Source organism: Haemaphysalis longicornis, unplaced genomic scaffold (assembly GCF_048455015.1).
Source record: "Haemaphysalis longicornis isolate Haplotype H1 unplaced genomic scaffold, Haemaphysalis longicornis Haplotype H1 scaffold_10, whole genome shotgun sequence".
Classification (NCBI taxonomy): Eukaryota; Metazoa; Arthropoda; class Arachnida; order Ixodida; family Ixodidae; genus Haemaphysalis; species Haemaphysalis longicornis.
Window position 1 is genome coordinate 104394135 of NW_027526204.1, and position 21614 is coordinate 104415748.

The following is a 21614-nucleotide window of genomic DNA, read 5'->3' on the forward strand; positions in this document are numbered from 1 at the left end:
AAGGATGTTGACAAGTATGAACATTGCGCCCGACTTAGACGGATAGATTTAGCTGTGACTATATAAGACTATTGCGCAGGCCTTCTTTTACTTTGCTGAGCACGAGGTCGCGGGTTCGATTCCCGGCCGCGGCGGCCGCTTTTCTGATGGAGGCGAAAAGCAAAAATGCCCGTGTGTACGAGATTTCGGCGCACGTTAAAGATCCCCAGGTGGTCAAAATTAATCCGGAGCCCTCCACTACGGCGCGCCTCATCGCCTGCGTTGCGTCGGCGCGTTAAACCCCCACAATCAATCAATCAATCTTTTACTTTGGTCGGGTGGCTGAATCGAGTCACATACAGACAGACAGAATGACAGACAGACCAAAATGTCTGCGTGTAAGTAGCCCAAGAAAGAATATCGTCTTTAAAAAAAATTGTTGTTACCCTTTTTTTGAACCTACCGCTTTCTTGTGTCTGACGTGAATGACCGAGCCGGCGGCCACAACACCAAGCGAAAGCCGAAGGGAAGAAGCGCGCGATGAATGCCTCTCTGAGAGAAATAATACGACGTCCAGTACGCAGAGTCGACGAAAATGTGAATTATTTCAAGCTCTCTATTGTTCAGTAGTTGTACCCGGCTCATAAGTGGTGCAGGCGTTCCAGTATACGAAGAAGCAAGCCCGAAGAGCGAGAAATTTAAAACAACAACAAAGAAACAAATAAAAAAACACCCTAAGAAAAATCATTGCTTCGTTTACTTTCTTCCGCAGTTTATTTTATGCAGTTTGTATTCCTACTCGGTCGTCTTTTGTTATATATGCCCTCAACAAAGCGTCTTCACAGCTCGTTTTTATTTGAAGTGGGCTGTCAAAACCGCAATATATTTCCCTCTTAAGCAGTGCATGGGTGCGCCCGCACAAAGGTGGTTGCACCTCTCAAACAGCGCTCTTGTGCAAGGGCGCTGTTTCCGCAGTCTCAGGCTCTCTGGAAAAGCCTTTCATCTTGCTCAACGTACCGTATGCTCCTTCAGCTGTCCAGACGCCGTCTGCTTCCACTAAACGACGATTTCGGCGCTGTATAAAGTTGGCGCGGTTTTTGAAACCGTTCGAGATGATTCGGTGGTTCATTGAGGTACGGTACACTATACCTAGAGGTAATGCCCCCTGACTCTCCGACGATGATGATTGCGCTTAGTGGTGTAAGGGCTTCTAGGCCGAAAAGCGCAAAAAAAAAAAAGAGTGTGTTGCCCCTGCCTCTCCGAAAAGCCGTGATTAGATACTACAACGAAAAAAAAAAAAATCTCAACCCATCGCCTGAGCAGTGGGAGTGTGCGCTGACCAGCTCGGCTCCGGAGCAACAACAAGCTCTGGTCGACCGGGCACTATAGAATCAGCGCGGGCTCGCGGCCTCGTGGACTTGGGAGGCTTCCGCTCTTACTCCTTTCCATTTAAGATAAATAAACGTTTATCTCTCTCTCTATTGAACCCGGGATTGGAATGGATTGGAAAACTTTTTTTTATGTTATCGCATTTAGTACGAGAGCAAGAAAAAGTTGCGCCGCAAACCTGCATGCGCCGGCCATCTTGGTTGTTTTGCACATTGTTGCCAGACAACACCGTGAACTCGGAGTTACCGATAACCCTTCTCCCCTCTTTATCAATAGAGTTGTTGTTGATGATGATGATGATGATGATGATGAATACCTCTGGCAGGCCCGCTCCGTATGTCGATTGGTTTTTTTGTTTCGCAACTTCTTGAAACGATGCATGTAGTCATTCCAACTTGGGCTTGAGTAGCCGGAGTACAATAAACCTTCCGTTACAACGGAAGTACTCGGCACAAGACAGCGACTTCGTTCTAACCGGTGTTTTCTTAAAAGTGGGTGTAGCTGCTCTCTGTGCACTGGAGTTGGGGCCATAAAATAATTAAAGCACTTGCACTCAACGTGAAAGCTCTCAAATGCGGAGCAGCGATTCGTCAAAGGACTCGCCGCGGTGGCTCAGTGGCTAAGGCGTTGCGCTGCTGGGCACGAGGTAGCGTTTTCGATTCCCGGCCGCGGCGGCCGCTTTTCTGATAGAGGCGAAAAGCAAAAAGCGCCCGTGTGTACGAGATTTCGGCGCACGTTAAAGATCCCCAGGTGGTCAAAATTAATCCGGAGCCCTCCACTATGGCGCGCCTCATCGCCCGCGTTGCGTCGGCGCGTTAAACCCTACAATTAATTAATTAATTAATTAAATTCGTCAAATGGCCTTTGGCGCCCTCTCTCGAATAGTTTCGGTATCAGCCTGGCGTTGATACCACAAGTAGTCAAGAGAGGGCACTGCAGCCCCTGAAAAGGCCTACAAAGGGGCACTGGATTGAGTTTTCAATATCTTGTGAAAATTAATGCGATAATTCATGATTTTTACCCTATTTTATGTTATTGTATAGGTGGTATTCACTGAAAAGTTTAGCCGTGAATTTCTTCTTTTGGCAACACTGAAATGGCCACGGACATGGCCGAAGCGCCACGGACATGGCGCGGCTTGTGCCACTGCGGCCGCACGCCGAAGAAAAATATAACACCGGCGTGCGTCGTCTGCTGCGTTTCAACCCGATTCTCAACGGTGGTGTCAACAGAGTTGTTATTAATCGCACTCACATTAGAGTCGAGGCATTACTTCGCTTTCGGCGGGTTAGAGCTTGGAATGCCCAACCCACATCATGCGCTTAGCACGGAAAAGTACCGCCATCCCGCAGAACCCGACGTAACCAGTGACGGCGCACTCACATGGTTGCCTGCATGCGTGCCTCGCCATTGAATACAGGCTATACTTACTTGCGGCCTAGCAACGGTAGCCTCCGTGGCAACGGCGAAGCGCGTAGATAACCCCCAAACCACGCATAATCACAACCTGGCCTTCTACACCTGCCATCCTCATTGTCTTTGGCTGATTTTAACTGCGCTGTTGTTGAGCGATTTTTTTTAGTGTTTCCATCGTCATCTCTCTCTCGTATATAACCACTGTGTTGGCGCTCTTTGCCCTGGTTGGCCCTGCGCCATTGAAACTCAACCATCATCATCATCATAGATAACCCCCAACGCTTCGCACGTGAGGAACGTGTTCCTGTGTGGCGCAATGAGACTGGCATCGGCTTCGTAACGAGAGCGACCCAGGTTCGATCCCTACCAGGGGAAGCAATGATCTTTTCGAAGCCCCGGTTTGGGTGCATGACGCTGCGTTACACTAGTGACACTGTACTAGTGACCCTATACTACACTACACTAGTGACACACTAGGGACCCCGGACAAGCTACGACGACAAGCCGGACCCCTAAAGTGCTTCGCACTTAAAAATTTCGTGGATCCCAGACGGAGGTGAGAATGGGCGTAACGCGAAGCGTTGGTTGAAATGAACTTGCGTGTGTCATTTATTTTATAGTGTTCGGCTTAAAACCGCTGATTTTTCAGAACGGTGAAGAGTGGCCAGTGCATCGAGAAACAGGAGACGTAAAGAGAAACTTTCAACGCCTCAGTCTCCCTGGCGAAGACGGCAGCAGCTCCAAGTGCAGCGATCGTGATACACGCATGAACTGGAGATCCCCCTTCCCCCTCCCCCCTCAAAAAAAAAAAAAAAAAAACTGGAAGTAGTTTCCTCTTCCGAGCCCTCGGCCGGGGTACAAGGATGCCAGCGTTATCTGGTGTAAGATAAACCCCAGCGCCGCAGCCGGCCAGATGGCAGCAGCAGCAGCAGCAGCAGCAGCAGCAGCAGCAGCAGCCCCACGTAAAACAGACAGAAGAACCACACAAAGCTTCGCCTTAAAACTTGGAATAAAGCGAGGAATCGGATAAAGTGATTTTATTATACCGGGTTTAGTTAGCGGCAAACTGGGTAGTCGTCTTTGGGCGGCAAAAATGCCACTACGCGGAACGGTGAAAGAGGATAGACGCGGTACTCTGTCGCTTCAAAGGGTCAGAACTTAAAACGTGCGCGAAAGTTGGTGAAGTTCTCATTAGAAGAAAAAAAAAAATGACGAGGTAAAATATACTGGGCTGCTTAACTGGAGAAAACTGTAAGGGCCTCGTTTCACCCTCATACATATTCACCACGCTAGCAATTGGCTTCTCTTTTCCTTTTTTTTTGTTCCTGAATGCGAAAGGCCGCCGATATATTTTTTTATATTTCATCGTGTTCGTTTGTACGTGTGGATTGCACCAGCTTCCATTAGCGAATTTCCAGCAGCTTTGCGGTTCCCAACAAACGCCGACGTCGCGATGCTAGGCGTAGAATTAGGCAGGAAATAAAACGTAGACGGGAGACTCCAAATGCGAACCTTTTTTTTTTTTTGGGGGGGGGGGATTCGTTGCGCGTAGGCTAAGCAACGGCGTGGCTCATTTATATTAATAAGCTACGCGATCACCGCGCCTAGGACTGTACAACCGTATACCCTAACTAGCCGCTTTTGTTTTCTCCAGCAAGACTTCTTTTTAAATTTGGCGCCCAATTTTATAAATGCACACCCGTGCCTCGTTTATATTACTACGTGCAGTAGAATTTCGATGAACGTAAATCGCTTAAACGGAATTTGCACTTAAACGGAACAGTAGCCTGTACGTTGGTTGGTTTTGTATTAAGATAACGTAAAAAAGAACTTTCGGTAATCGGAACCGAAATTCCTGCGTCGCCGTGTAAACGGGAACCAAAAATGGAACATTTTGTCAGACCGATGACAATGACTATAAGGTGCTGAAGATCCTGCTCCTGAAGATGTAGTTTTAAGGACTTGAGCAAAAAAAAAAAATTGATGCATTTTTTTAGTTCAGAGTGATTAACTGCTGTCAAACAAACTTTGTGAATGTTGCGCCTAAATCTCTTGTAGTTTTCTTGCTTCCTTGCAATATCCTACGTTCCCTTTCTAGTGCTTAGAGTTCCATGAAATGGTACTAAGAGTGTGTATACGCACATAAATTTGCACTACAGCACATCTCTCGCAGTACACGGAACTCCTGTTAAATGGAACTAATTTTTTCGGTCCCTCACAGTTCCTTTCATCGAGAGTCTGCTGTATTTGTGATGCGACGTCTTTGCTTGTTGAATGGCCTAAATCACATGGTCCCGTTACATGCGAACTCATCGTTGAACGGTCTGAAACCAAAGTTTTGACAATTGGGCGTCTCACATCCACCAAGCAAAAACGCCCGTGTGTACGAGACTTCGGCGCACGTTAAAGATCGCCAGGTGGTCAAACTTAATCCGGAGACCTCCACTACTGTGCGCCTCATCCCCTGCGTTGCGTCGGCCCGTTAAACCCTACAATCAATCAATCAACATTCAGCAAGCTGATCGTTTAGGCAAATCGTCATGCTCACATAAAGCGCGAAATACGGGAAATTACCAGTCTCCACTCGTCACACTATCGCGGGAGTTGTTTCTCATTTAAATTTGATAAATTTCTGCTAGATTGCGCTGCTGTTTGTGTGGTGACGTCATGGCCGGCGAGCATGTCGTTCCTCCGTCAAACTCAGGCCAGGCGATATCGAGAAATGTTTCTACGCACAACATGCATTTTAAGCGAGCCTGTAGCATCACTTCTGCGAAGCCCCCAAGCGCAAAACTTTCTCCATTTTCTACGAGTTACGAAGTCCCGAAAGAAAATAACCTAAACAACGCATTTGTCTACATGTTAGAGAGAACATCACTGTCGCCCCGGTACCAAGAAATATGCATCTGATCCACAACAAAGCACGACGCAAGGCAAGAGTTCAAGCTGTTCGAACTGCATACGGGAAACGGCCTGGCGTTAGGTACGCAGACGCATCACTATACACCAGTCGATCAGCCAACGCCATCTGCATAGTCAATAACCAGGGACTGGAGCTAACTTCTGCTTCTACACCTACCAAGGACATCGACACCGCCGAAGAAGCAGCCATTGCAGCTACCACTGGCAAAAAACATGTCACCATCATATCAGACTCCCAGACAGCCTGTCGAAACTTCCAAATTGTACGCATTTCATCAACAGCAGCGAAAATTCTATCGGTCCACCCTTATTTACCCGAAATGTTTATCATATGGGCACCGGCTCATTCATCTCTGGAAGGGAATGAGGCGGCTCATGGCGCAGCCCGAGCTCATACTCACCGGGTGCCTCCTTCTGGGATTTCGGCCGGTTCTTCCATAAACCCAACACGAGAAATAATCCCCGGAAGGTACAGTGGCATCTTGGCCCACTACCGCTTGGGACGAAGAACCTTTCCGCCTCTACATCTCAACATGTCTCGCGAAGACACGGTCATCTACAGACAGTTACAAAATAACACATTTCTACATGGTACATTACTGCACTCAATGCACCCGACATTGTACCCATTTGTAAATTCTGCATGGAGCCATGCACTCTCTACCACATGGTATGGGAGTGCCGCCACACACCATCCCTTGCCCCAAATTCCAATCCCTCATTTCAGCAGTTGGAGGGTCGGTTGACCAGCTCCAACCCGGATCACCAACAACATCTGGTAGACCGGGCGAGACAGGCCGCCAAGACCTGGTCTACGGAGGTCCACCACCTGGCGGTCATCTCAACAACATTGACTGCTCAATTAAATGTTTAATCTCCTCCTCCTTTCTTTACTACCAACGAAAAATTATTATTTTCGCGCAAAAAAGAGACGGGCTACATCATCTACGCCCTTATTGGCGTTCTTGGCTGTTGGCTTTTAATACGATATATATGTATAATCTGGAGGTTGCGTCGTCACCAAAACTCTGTTTTCTTGGAAAGTTACACAGACGATTACGGGCTGCTTTCCGCTGAGATGTTCCTGTACTGAACCTCGCATTCAGCTGCCTATTTCCGTGTATAATATTGCCTCCCAGCTCGTATTAAAAATCGCTCACCGAATCTATGAATAGTACGTGGCCGCCGCCCCCCCTCTTGACGAGCGTCTTTAGGATGTTCGCTAGCTCTTCCTGTGCTTCTAGTTCGTTTACTTGGCTATAAAGAGTATTTCCTCTTCCTTTCGTTCTTTCTTTCTTTTTTTTTTTGCCGCCCGTTCTTTCCGCCTCGCGGAGAATCACCGCAATAAGAACGGAGGGGTGCGTTTATGTCGTACTCTGAGAGCGCGCGCTTGACCCTGTTGGTTCACCGTCATCTTAGAGTCTCAATTTGGCGCCAGTTTTTTAGCATGCGTGTTTATGTATGCACCGTTTCTTCTCTTTTTATTCCAGTTTATTCTTACGTAACGCCGTTTTTTTTATACGTTGTGACAGCTGCGTTCTATTTCTTTAATTTTTTCATCACGGAAGGGGTTTTCCTTGTTCGCGCGAAGAGCACCATGCGCTACACCAGCGTCGCCGGGGACCCCCGGCTTGCGTTCGGCGCCCCCCAAATTTAGAAGCTCTGAAGGGTGGCGGCGGCGGCGTCACCGCGGAAGACCGCTGACTGAAGAAGTTTGGAGCGCGAGGACGAGCAAGCCGAGGAAATAAAGGACAAGTATCTAGATAGAGACGAGCGAGAGAAAACGAACGACCAGAAACAAACAAAAAAGGAACAAAGCGACAGAAATCGAGAATGGTAGGGGTGTAAAGATACGAGTCGCGTGTGTCTCGCGTTCCTCTGTTTCCCTCCTCCTCCTCGCTCTACCAAGCTCACCCTCCGCCTTTCTCGGCGTTGTGGCAGGGAGGGCCTTGTCTTGGGTCGTGCCGGCCGCGAACGCGATGACGCGACGCTGATGACGCGCCCAAATAAGAACTCTCGCGGTGGCGTCAAAGTGAGAGCCCGTGAGGCGGAGGTTGAGGAGGTGGAGGAGGTTGTGTGGGAGAGGGGGGTGGGGTCTAACGCATCCCATTCTTTTGGCGGCAACAGCTCCATCACGGGTGGCGAGCCTTCTTGCGGCGTACTTGTCCGGCGACAACTTCGTTTTCACCACTGACAGGCACTCCGTTTCCCGTTTCGTCAAACAAGTTTAGCCGAATGGTGTTGCGAATTCCGTTGTCCGAATTCAAGTCCGTGTGGACGCGGGTTCCGCTCGCAGAGTTAGGTTAGTGTTTATCTCAGGCAAGCAAACGAAACCTACTGCGTGGGCTTGAAGGGACGTTCCGCATCCTCGCGTACGTTTGGGAGACAGTTTCCGAGTCTGGCCGTTGTTTAACACGCTTTGGTCACTACATTTCTTTGAATACGAACATTGGACTGGAATACAAGGAGCCAGGAATCAGGATACCAGGTCTAGAATACACGGAAGTAGGGTTAGAGTATAGGGCTGGCTTGCTCCATTGAAGTTTTTCCTTAGAATGCCGTGCGAGTCTTGTGAGCGTCGATGATCATGCTACGTTGTTAGGGTTTTATTTTCACCGTTATGGCAAGGCTGAATCGCGAGCGCGAAAAAAAAAGAATGAAAGCACCGAAAAGAAAACACACTTCTGCTTCGTCCGTCTGTACTTCGGTTCACTTGACTGTGTGCGATTCAGTTTTAGTTTGTGTGCGTGCGATCGGTAACACGACACCACGTTTGCGGAGCTTATATTGTTGCAAAGCTTGGTGCTGGGCTAGTTGGTATCGAGACATGAGGGAACGTAGAGCGCTGAAGTTTACAGGACGACCGCAGTACAAATGGACATACGAAACATCCTATAGTTGCTATAGTAGTGCATCAACTGTTTCGTTTGTCTCTTTATCCTTCGGTCGTCCGATATACTTCAGCGCTATACGTTTCATCATGTCTGTATTGTTGACCTTCCTTTTTTTACACTGCGTTGATTGCTTCGGCGAAGAGTGTTGCCGTAAAAAGCTTTTTCTTGTGGAATTTCTGCTCTTTAGCTGCCAGCTAGGCGGTGTGTTTATTTTTTCTTTCATGTAAATGTTTTCCCCCCGCGGATGACACTGTGATCGCATGCCGACAGATGTTAAGGCCTTAAAGAAGGCTTCGGTGAAAGCACGTGCGCAGTGAGAGGAAGCTAACCTCATAAATGAGGACGCGATGGGATCGAATGTAAAACAAAACCAAGTGTTACGAGAGAACCGCAGCGCGGAAGCACGAGATAGTGTTGAAAAAGTTTATGCTGAGATGTTCTCTAGCACCCGGAATTATGAAGATGGGGGAACTCCAGCGATAAAAATTGGTGAAGCAGTACCACTTTGCGTTAGCTCCGTGATGCCACATACTTCTGTCATTTCTCACCCCCTTCACACGTACACCCACACACACATACACGCACACATACACACAGATACGGACAGACGAACGGACGGATGGACAGACAGACAGACAGACAGACGGACGGACGGACAGGCATACATACAGACTGACACATACAGACGGACGGACAGACAGACGAACAGACAGACGAACAGACAGACAGACAGCCAGACGGACGGACAGGCATACATACAGACAGACACAGACAGACGGACGGACAGACAGACGAATAGATAGACAGCCAGACGGACGGTCGGACGGACGAACGGACAGACAGACAGACAGACAGACCGACAGACAGACAGACAGACAGACAGACAGACAGACAGACAGACAGACAGACAGACAGACAGACAGACAGACAGACGGACGGACGGAGAATTGAGCGTGATTATGTGGCGTAAGGAGAATCGACAGGGCCGGGGCAGTTAGTCTATAGCGTGACAAAACGGTGTTCTGCCCAGGCGCATACTTAAACTGATATATTTCGTTAGACCAACGCAAACACATGTCACTCCGCGCGGCTTTTATAAACGCTCCGCGTCGACTGGAGGAGCGACCGCTCAAGGAAGGGCACATGACGTTCTGACGTCTAGATCTGACGCGTGTCCGCAAAATGCGGAGACTCCGAGGATCCGCTTCCAAACGCCGCCTTGTGGCACGTGATGGTGAACGCACGATTTTGAATGCGAAACGCGAAGTGAAATCGATGTAGGAGCCCGTCGAAAACGAGGCGGGAAGTTTTTGCAAAAAGCAACACAAAAGCCACAGAAGGGTAGCTACAGAGGACCTCGTTTAAAGGCCACAGTTCTCGAACTTGCTATGAAACGCTCTCGGTACGGCATGATGCACCTCGTCATCTATGACGTTCTCCTTGCATTTCAAAATCCAAATGCTTCCTTTAAAGCTTCCTACGTGTTCGCTTTGTTCTTTCTTGCCTGTCATAATCAAGAACGTTTAATACAACTTTTCTGAAATACTCTGTATAATGGCTCCGTACGTATACTGTCAGCCTCAAAAGGGTAGGATGCGTGCGATATTAGCCAGCGAAATCCCACGCGGTGCTAACCAAAGGTCGGGTACGTCATTAGTGTGCGTAGGATATTATTCGCCTTCAAGAAAAGGTCAAAGAATATCCCGATTTTCGCTCATTTTAGCTGACGATAGCTCTTGCTTGCTGAACTTGCTGATGGCCTTGCTTCGTGTGGCTCATACGTTTGTGCACGCGTTTTCTGACTGGGTTAAAGATGAGCTGCATTCCCCTTTCTGCAACGTGCTTAACCGTTTCTCTGGTTAAAGACGATGTGGTATTGCTTACAGCTTTGGACCGGTAGGTTGACGTGTAGTTTCAAATCGTTTCCGCCGTTTTACTCTGGAAATTATTGTGTTATGGGGCACGGATGGCTGGTAAGAAATCGGATCAAGGAGATTCATATTGTGACGAAGTGGTTAAAGGGACCCTGAAACACTTTTTTCAGATTTTTTTCGAAATCTGAAACGGTCTTAGAACGTAGTCAACGAACACATTCAGTTCTTAGAATAGGTCGTCCCGAAGCACCTCAGCCAAAAAATTACTGCTCTATGCGCATAAGGTAAGTTAGAAACGGGCTCAAGAAAATTTTCTCTCTTTCCTGGCCTTGGCGTTCTTCGAGCGCTCGAAACGTCATTGCAGCGGTGTAGCGGCTATCGGCCGGCTTTTCTTCGGTTGCAGCAATGAGTGCATCCGATAGCCACTTTAAAAAAGAAAGCCACAAAAGCAAAGCAGTGAGGGAAAGCGCATCTGCAGCGACGAGCAAATCATGCCGCTCCGTGCTGGCGATAACTATATCTTTCGCAGTGCTACCTGACGCGAAGGAAAGAGTGAAAGCGTTTATCGGATGTGTTACAGAGTCTCTTTATTGAGGAGGAAGAAAAGGAAGTCATTATATTTGAAAAGGAAATGAAGTGCACTGGTGATCAGAGGTCGGCGGACTGGCTCATGAGTCCACTCACTCAGACTCATTTGGACTCAAACTCACACGTGAGTTTGAGTTTGAGTCAGCGCGAAGCTAGTGTGACATGGTGAGTTTGAGCTTGAGTGAGTTTGAGTACGCCTGAGACCGAGTGAGTTCTGATTCCATTTTGAGTTTGAGTACATTTTGAGTTTTGAGTACATTTTGAGTTTTGAGTACATTTTAAGTTTGAGTACATTTTGAGTACTGAGTCCGAGTGAGTTCTGAGTTTTGCGCTCACTGTAAGTTTGAGTTTGAGTGAGCGCAGATGTGCTGCTCAGCAATGAGTCTGAGTTTGAGTGAGTGGTGATTCGAAAAATAAATTTGTGAGTGAGTTTGAGTGAGCCGCGCTAACTTTGCCGAGGTATGCTGGTGATATCATTTAGCTCTGCCGGGAGCCCACCTGCATACTACCCAGTACAGCCCAGGTGGGGTGTAGAGGGTGAGTGAAAATGATACCGGAGAGCGGAAAGGGGACAGGGAAAGCAAGAGAAAAAGAGAAAGGGGAAAAAAGAAAAAAAGAAACCCAAGCGAAGCTAACGCATCGCATCAGCCTGCAGGCAGGCGTCAGTTCACTGATCGAGTTGACATGATTAATGAGGAGCAGAAGCGGGCCGTGACTCGGGTGCACCTGATGAAATCATTAATAAGGAACCATGCCTCGCTGTGAGTAGTGCCTGATTGAGCTGTCATTGAGAAGCACGGTCGTGTACGCTCTTCTACTCATGACGTCATTAATGGAGAGCAGGATTCTGTAGCTCGTATTCCTGATTACGGCATTATGAGGAGCAAGATGATGAATTCATGAGTTAGGGTGGAGCAGTATGATGTAGATCCTACTGTTCAAAAATCGATTAATGAGAAACAGAATTGTGTATGTCCCACTGTTTATTACGCAATTAAGCAGTAATTAAGTCAATATGAGGTGATGATGGGGCCATGATTGGGAAGCCGGGTCACGCAGGCCTCTTTTCTGACGACCTGAGTGGCGGAATTTTTAAGATATCGCTCCGGATTAAGTGATGAGGAGCAATAAAGGAGAGCTAGGAGTGCTTAACAGAAGCGAATGGGTCATTGAAGCTTTCCTTTCACGAACAGCAATCGACGAGCTCTAGGGTAAATCACTGTTACGTAACCTGTTACTGTAATCGGTACGTAGCCGTGTCGTTCCGATCTTCGGGAAGTTGGCTTTTGTTTTTCATCGTGCAAACTTGCAGTGGATCATTCCTTACAGGAAGTTTTCTGAACGGATGGCGGATGGCGCGAGGCCGCGCTGGCCTGAAACGCACAGTTGTCGTTTAAAGATTTATTGACTGACAGCACCTGGCCGCTGCCTGTAATGTTGCGTGCGCGCTGCGCGCCGCACTGGTGCCTATTATTCATTCCAAGCAGTGTTTGCTCTTTTTAAGATTCGAACTTTCGGAACAACGTGCAATAAGCCTAGCACCTGGCGTTTGGCTGTATAAGTCTGGGTGCCCTCGAAAACCTGTCCGCAGGTCGGAATGAAATCCAACCAGAAGAACAAGCCGTCTTTTTATACATGCGAAACTGTTAACTTATAAGAATATAAACAACAAAAAATGTACGTTCGTCACGCGGCGGTGGTAGCAGAGAAGACTCATTTCCGGTCCCGGTTCTTTCACCCGTTATTATCCACATTTACATTCAAACCTCTGCAGTCTGTGCAATTACAAGGCAGACCTGCTTCACATACATGGCCTCACCTTAAGCTGCAAAAAAGTGCAAATGACAACAATAGCAATGCAGATATCAGCGCACCCCGAAAGTACATCGAGTAAATGGAGCTTTCATAGCTCCCCGGTACCACAGAAGTATAACCGGTTATACCCAATTGCAACAGTACAAAAACAGGCCAACCGGCAAAGATTTTGTCCACCTGAAGATGGAGAGAAATTAACGGGAAAAGTACAGGGGGAATTTAAAAAAAATGCGAAGAACGGAACACACAGCCTCTCACGCATGCTGCACCGTCTGGCTGCACTGTCAGTAAACTGCGCGCATGCGTAGTTCTTTCAGGACGTTTGAGAGTGTGGCCTACTGTTACGGGAAATGCTAGATAAAAAAGCGACGCCGGTCATTTGTTTTGAGGCGTCTTTTTATGCTCTGTCGCCACTGAACATCCTGTTATCTATAGTACATTCGGGAGCCAAGCGCGCAGCAGGTTGATTGCAGCTAGCATGATGCCCTTCAACGACCATCCTGTTCAGCGGCGACACAGTGTGAAAAGGCGGGTCAAAATAAACTACCGGCGTCGCTTCTGATCAAGAATTTCCCATAAATATAGGCCACACTCTCAAACGCCCTAAAAGAACTACGCATGCGCGCAGTTTACTGACTTTGCAGCCAGATGGTGCAGCGTGCATCGGAGGCTGTACGTTCCGTTGTTCGCATTTCTTTTAATCTCCCCTGTACAATACTAAGACGACAGAACAATGGGACACTGTTCTCCTCAGGTCCACTACGAGCCAAAACTCACAACAGCCCAGATGGCCGAAACCGCCGTTAGGATAGAAGGGGTCCTGGATGACGGCTGAGGGAGGTAGTCCGTCAAAGGCGTCTGTCTACCTTTCAAAACGCACCTCGGGCATCAAATACATCTCTCTCTCTCTCTCTCTCTCTCTCTCTCTCTCTCTCTCTCTCTCTCTCTCTCTCTCTCTCTCTCTCTCTCTCTCTCTCTCTCTCTCTCTCATTTGAAAAGGGTGGCTACATCCCAATTTATGTGTCTGGCGTAATTCCTTTCGAAAGGCGGATGAACGCTGCAAATTTTGTTTTTTCAGGGCAAGCTCAGCTCGCGTCCCTGAAATGTAGCCGCGCATCTAAACGAACGCGGCATGCCGAATACTAAATATGCGCGCCCCTAGCTTCACGTTACGGTCTACTTCTACGTTTTATTTCTCTCTTTTTTTCTTGCTGGTGTCGCTGTTATTTCTTTTGCAGCATTATACCCGCGTAGAAGCGTACACAGGCATACGTACCTGACAGTTTCTTCGTCCGCTTTGTCTTCTTGGAGATTCTCATAAATCCACCTCGGCGCAACCCTACGGCCGACGGCCGAGTCCTCTCCGCTCTGAGCTCCGGCGTCTTGACGCTTTCCTCGGCAGTCGTCACGAATCTCGTTTCACGCAGCGATTGCCTCCAAACGCAACAGTGCGCGCCCACAAATAAACTACCTACGCGCACTTCCTTCGAGATGACGCCAGAAAGCCGTCGCGAAGTGACTTTGGGTCGCTCAGTACGGGCTGCGGGACCCGGTGTATGGCTTTCCGAAGAGCGTGCACGGCGCCTCACGTCACTGTTCGTCTCGCAGCGTGCCTCGCTGCACACGCACCACGCAGCAGGACGTCTGGGAAAATTTCCCGGTACGATATATAGTGCAGCTCGCGGTCGCCTGGTGGCGGGCGCGGGCCGGTGATGCAAACGCGGGGGTGGAGAGGTTTGTGCCCCCGGTTCTTCACTGGAGCTGACGTGTGCGCATACGCGGTGTTTTGTCGCAACATTGTGCGTAGCGATGCAGCACAGAAAAGAAGAGAGCGTGGTTGCAGTTGCCAAACTCTGCATGGTAATAGAGTTTTAGCATACCGGGTAATGCCAGTCCGTACCTTACGCTCATGAAGGCAAGTCCCTTGCCGATACGTAAGTAAATTGGCGAAATTGTCTTTCACGTGTGTGAGGCTTTTCCCTCATCTTATTTCTACGCGCTATTTTTAGAGTTTTTTGTTACTAGATTATATATATATATATATATATATATATATATATATATATATATATATATATATATATATATATATATATATATATATATATATATATATATATATATTACAGAAAATAAGGTTTGTCAGTCAAGAAAACCTCGGAAACCAAAGGGGAGGTTGTGGTGGGTCATAGAAACAGATGAAAAATCACACCAGACCAGTATTCTGGAAGTCGTGGATTCGGATCCCACCTGGCGGGCATTTTTTCACCACTTTCTTTCTGGCTCAAAAAATTCTTCATCTGTTTCTATGACCCACCACAACCTCCCCTTTGCTTTCCGAGGTTTTCTTGACTGCCAAACCTTATTTTCTGCCTTATTTCACCGAGCCCTAATTTCCCATTTTCTAATTATATTATATATATATATATATATATATATATATATATATATATATATATATATATATATATATATATATACAGAAAAACGTGTTAAACGTTCGCTTGGGCGGGATTATAAGCTGGATTGGTTCGTATTATACCACAGAAAAACGAACAATGGGCCTCTATTATCGTTGCGGTAAAAGTTGCTTCAAGTCAATTTCAGTTATATTTAAAGTGCCCCTCGTTACCTCCTTGTTAATAAAAATTGCGAAATGTTGCCCTGAATTTCGTTGGCAGAGGAAGCCGGATGAAAGCTCAGTGCTACATACAATTATTTATTTTGCTAACCGAGAGGAAGAGAGCGTGGTTGCAGTTACCGAGTTCTGCATGGTAAGCGAGTTGTAGCAAACCGTGTGTACCGTATGTTTTGTGTGTTCCGTTTGTACAGGGACCCGACTGGGAATGAGCGCATTCGTTACCGGTAGGGCGGTTTAGTTCCGCTGGCTGGAGTACGGCCCTCGCCGTGCCCGCTCATTCGTTCCGCTGAGGGGTGGCCCGTCTTTCCGTGCACGCACACGCATGCGCACTCGGGTCTCGGTACACAAGGTAAGCTAAAACTGTTTAATATAAGCCCGCTGGTACGACAAAGTTTATATAGTCTTTCTTGGGCTACTTAAACGCGAAAGCTTTGGTCTGTCTGTCCGTCCGTCTCTCGAATCAGCCGCACGGCCAAAAGTTACAGGATTTCTTGAACGAGACGTTTATATAGGCAAAGCATTTCAAACTCCTTAATCATTTTGGCAGTGTTCATACTTGACAACATTGTTGAGCAAAAAGAAAACATGAGGCATATTTTAGGCAAGATATCAATACATAAGGTATATTTACCGTGTTCTTTTAATTACAAGTACATGGATGCTTCATTTTTGCGGTAGAAAATAAAAAAAGTAGGCTTTGAAAAAAATATGTTTTGACCACAATGTCGAAAGCCCACGCCATCTGCATAGTCAATAATCAGGGAGTGGAGCTAGCTTCAGCTTCTATACCTACCAAGGACATCGACACCGCCGAAGAAGCAGCCATTGCCCTTGCAGCTACCACTGGCAAAGAACACGTCACCATCCTATCAGACTCCCAGACGGCGTGTCGAAACTTTGAAATCGGACGCATTTCATCAACAGCAGCAAAAATTCTATCGGCCCATCCTGATTTACACGACATGTACATCAAATGAACACCGGCTCATTCATCACTGGAAGGGAATGAGGAGGCTCATGCCGCAGCCCGAGCTCATACACACCGGGCGCCTCCTTCTGGGATGTCAGCCAGTCCTTCCATAAGCCCAACACGAGAAATAACCCCCAGAAGGTACTGTGACATCCTGGCCCACTACCGCTTGGGACGAAGAACCTTTCCGCCTCCACATTTCAACATGTCTCGTGAAGACACGGTCATCTACAGAGAGCTCCAGACGAACGCATTTCCACATGGCACATTACTACACTCGATACATCCGACATTGTACGAATGCACTTGTAAATTCTGCATGGAGCCATGCACTCTCTACCACATGGTACAGGAGTGCCGCCACACACCATCCCTTGCCACAAATCCCAATCCCTCATTTGAGCAGTGGGAGGGTCGGTTGGCCAGCTCCAAACCAGATCACCAACAACATCTGGTGGACCGGGTGAGACAGGCTGCCAAGACCCAGGGCTTCCTGGACTAAGGAGGTCCCCTACCTGGCGGTCAACCAAACAACATTTACTGCTCAATTAAATGTTTTTCTCTCCTCCTTTACCTCAAAGTACCAAAACTGCTCGCGGAGCCTACTTGAGGCAGTGTTCCAAGTTCACAAGTAACAAAGGGTTCCAGCAAACATCCACCGTGTTTTCCCACAAACGGGAAGGGAAGAGCTTGAGAGGTGGGGGGAAAGAGAAGAGAGGCGTTATGTGGCAAAGGGTTGAGGGCTATCATCTTTCGACCACATTTGAAACGAAGCGAGCAGATACGCGACCAATTTTGTAGCGTAAGCTACACTGGCCGAGATTGAGCAGTTTCACGGGGACCCTGATGAAGGGCCGTACTGCACAAGCGCGTGGAGCATTGGATGTATTGGATTGGATTTGGATTGGATTAAAGTGGATTGGAATTTCAATCCAATTAGAGTACGGGTGTGTAGAGAATTGGGTCTGCGCATTCGCCGGACTGCGCATTCCAAGGGAGTGACATCATAGCCATGGCACACGCACTGGTTCCGGCGCGTGCCCAGCTGTGCGCCTCCGTTGCGCAGTAGCCAAGTCTGACGCTGCGCCGCAGCCGCTTGATAGCCGTTTCGCGTGGCTCCTGGAGAGCCGTGCTGCGCATGCGCGAGGAGCAGTGACTGGACTGGACTGGACTGGACCGGACTGGACTGGATTGGATTGGATTGCTGAACCTTATCTCACGCTACGTATATCCTGGCATAGCCGAGCTAGGCCACTGTTATATTGTTTTTCATGGGATTGAATTTATTAACACGAAAACATCACATGGCAAACAACGCGGCGTTGTTCACGTTGGACGGGTGGAGAAATTCATACGCGGCGTGCCGCTATGCAATTTTGAAACACGTGGCAGTGACGGGAATCGAACCAATGAATGCGCGGTGACGATAGCCCATAACCAAATGACTTAGCCGACACACTGAACAAGGCTGTTGTGGTACTCTAAATGGCAAAGAAAGGGTGCCACGGAAAAACACACACACGAGACGTGCGCGCGCCCTTCGCGGTTCCACAGCGCGCGAGTAAGCGATAATGCTTTCGCGTTCAAGTTAAGTAAGCAGACTGAAATGCCACGAGGAGTTTTAACAGCGAAGCTGTTGAGCAAATCGTTTGTGTATGGTGTCCGCATTTACAAATACCTAGAAAAGAACAGATAAGTACAGTCGAGTCCACTTATAACGATACCGTTTAAAACAATATATCGGGCATATCGATGAACAACCAATGCAGCGATGGCGTAGAGGTAGAACACCCGCCTCGCGTGCAGAAGGACCGTGGTTCGAATCCCGGTGCCGGACAATTCCCACCGGATTAAAAAAAAAAAATCCGCGTATTGATGGAATTGCACAAAGGGGCTTGGGGTGCGGCCTGACCCCGGCGACCATTGCCGGTAATGCACTCCCTCACCAGAGCAGGATTGGCCACCCTGGTGTAGTACCGGCCACAACCTCCCATGAATACGCCAACTAACCCTCGGTCCTCAGTCCCCAGCGGCTGCGAAGCAACTGACCACGGCGGCGGTCAGACCTGTGACGCAGCAGAGGGTGCTAAGAATCACTGGATCCGGACAGGCCGCCAATGGAATCTGAACCTGGCAACGTTTAACGTGCGAACCTTATCTAGCGAAGCAAGTCTCGAGGTGTTGTTAGAGGAATTAGAGGGCATTAAATGGGATGTAATAGGGCTTAGCGAGGTTAGGAGGGCAGGCGAAGCCATCACGGTGCTGAAAAATGGACACGTCTTATGTTACCGTGGTCTAGAGGACAGAAGAGAACTGGGAGTGGGATTTCTAGTCAATAAAAGCATAGCTGGCAACATAGACGAACACTACAGCATTAACGAAAGGGTAGCTGCTCTTGTAATTAGGCTCAATAAGAGGTACAAGCTCAAGGTGGTGCAGGGCTACGCGCCCACATCCAGCCACGACGACCAAGTAGTGGAACGCTTCTATGAAGATGTGGAATCGGCAATGGCTAAAGTAAAAACGCAGTATACTGTAGTTATGGGGGACTTCAATGCTAAAGTAGGCAAGAATCAGGCTGGAGACAAGGCAGTTGGGAACTATAGTCTGGGCTGTAGAAATAGCAGGGGGGACCTACTAGTTGAGTTTGCAGAACGGAATAACCTACGCATAATGAATACCTTCTTCTGTAAACGGGAGAGTCGGAAGTGGACCTGGAGGAGCCCGAATGGGGAGCACAAAATTGAAATAGACCTCATATTATGCGATAACCCTGGCGTCGTGTAGGATGTGGAAGTGCTCTGAAGGGTAAGGTGTAGTGACCACCGTATGGTAAGATCTCGAATTAGGCTAGAGTTGAGGAGGGACCGCAACAAGCTAGTACGAAAGAAGCCGATAAATGAGCAAGCAGTAAGACGTAAAGTAGAAGAATTCAGGATCGCGCTGCAGAACCGATATTCCGCCCTTAACGAGGAAGCCGAGCTTACGACACAAGAAGCCAGCGACAACCTTACACGCATTCTCACGGAGTGTGCAGTAGAAGTCGGGGGCACTATGGCTAGACAGGATACTGGTAAACTTTCACAGGAGACGAAAGATCTAATCAGGAAACGGCAAACCATGAGAATCTCTACCGCAGCTGACAGAATAGAACTAGCAGAGCTCTCGAAGTTAATCAATAAGCGCAAGACAGCTGACATACGGAAGTATAATATGGAGAGGATCGAATACGCTGCAAAGAACGGAGGTAGCCTGAAAGCAGTAAAGAGACGTCTTGGCGTGGGGAAAAATCAGATGTGTGCACTTAAGGATAAGCAAGGCAATGTCATCACAAATAGGGATAAAATAGTCACAGTGGCCGAGGAGTTCTATAAGGATCTGTACAGCAGCCGGGACATACAGGATAATGCCGAACGAGACAGTAGTTCAGAGGAGATAGACATCCCACCAGTAACGACCGAAGAAGTAAGGAAGGCTTTGAAAGAAATGAAAGGGGGCAAAGCACCTGGTGAGGATCAGATAACAGCAGACCTCTTGAAGGATGGTGGCGAAATTGTACTTGAAAAACTGGCAAACCTGTATACGCAATGCCTAATGACCGCAATGGTACCGGAATCTTGGAAGAACGCGAACATCATCCTAATCCATAAGAAAGGCGACATGAAAGATTTGAAAAACTACAGGCCGATCAGCTTACTGTCAGTCGTCTACAAGGTATTTACCAAGGTAATCGCTAACCGAATCTCTGCAACCTTAGATTTCAGTCAACCTAAAGAACAAGCAGGGTTCCGTAAAGGTTATTCAACAATGGACCATATTCACACGATCAATCAGGTGATAGAGAAGTGCGCTGAGTATACTCAACCCCTATATATAGCCTTCATAGATTATGAGAAAGCATTTGACTCGGTCGAAACCCTAGCAGTCATTCAGGCATTACGGAACCAGGGGGTAGATGAGCATTATGTAAGAATACTAGAGGATATCTATAATGGGTCTACAGCTACTATCATCCTCCATAAGGAGAGCAGTAAAATACCTATAAGGAAGGGTGTCAGACAAGGAGACACAATCTCTCCAATGTTATTCACAGCATGCTTACAAGAAGTATTCAGAACGTTGGATTGGGAACAGGTGGGAGTAAGGGTTAATGGAGAATACCTCAGTAACCTCAGATTTGCTGATGACGTTGCCTTGCTAAGTAACTCGGGGGACGAATTGCAAAGCATGCTTTCCGCACTGGGCGAACAGAGTAGAACCGTGGGCCTGAAAATTAATATGCAGAAAACTAAAGTAATGATCAATAACCTCGGGACAGCACAGCAGTTTGAGATAGATGGCGAGGCAGTGGAAGTGGTAAGCGAATATATATACTTAGGCCAAGTTGTGACCACAGATCCCAACCATGAGGCAGAGATAATTAGAAGGATCAGAATGGGGTGGGGTGCATATGGCAGACATTATCAGATAATGAATAGCAGCCTACCATTGTCGTTGAAGAAGAAAGTGTATGACAGCTGCATCTTACCGGTACTCACCTACGGGGCAGAAACTTGGAGGCTCACTAAGAGGGTTCAACTTAAATTGAGAACGACTCAGCGGGCAATGGAGCGAAAAATGATAGGTGTAACATTAAGGGACAAGAAGAGAGCGGAGTGGGTCAGGGAGCAAACTGGTGTTACAGACATATTAGTAGAAATTAAGAAGAAGAAATGGACTTGGGCAGGGCATGTAATGCGAAGGCAAGATAACCGCTGGTCATTAAGGGTAACAGAGTGGATCCCTAGAGAAGGCAAGCGCTGCAGGGGGCGGCAGAAAGTTAGATGGGCAGATGAGATCAAGAAGTTTGCGGGGATAAATTGGTCACAGTTGGCACAGGACCGAGATAATTGGAGAATAATGGGAGAGGCCTTTGCCCTGCAGTGGGCGTAGACAGGCTGGTGATGATGATGATGATGATGATCGATGAACAGATGTGGCGCCGTCAACTTTTGTATTCTTTCTATGGTAAAATAAACCGCTTATAACAATGCTCCAGTGCCATGATATCGGATATAACGATTCAATCCGGTTATATTGCACACCAAAAGGGAACAGTGACGACTCTAATGACGCAGTTGCGCAGC

General features: G+C 47.8%; 1 protein-coding gene across 2 annotated transcripts in view; it reads right to left on the bottom strand.

Annotated features, from left to right (window-relative positions):
* Grip (Glutamate receptor interacting protein) overlaps positions 1-21614 on the bottom strand; it is a 168864-nt gene that overhangs the window by 77981 nt on the left and 69269 nt on the right. The window contains exon 1 of one of the 2 annotated variants that reach the window (XM_077690253.1): positions 14154-14290. The exons of the other annotated variant lie outside the window; for it this stretch is intronic. Coding sequence (XP_077546379.1) covers positions 14154-14196 — 43 coding nt within the window. The 5' untranslated portion in view covers positions 14197-14290. Of the gene's footprint in view, positions 1-14153; positions 14291-21614 lie in introns of those variants that run through there. 2 annotated transcript variants of the gene reach the window in all.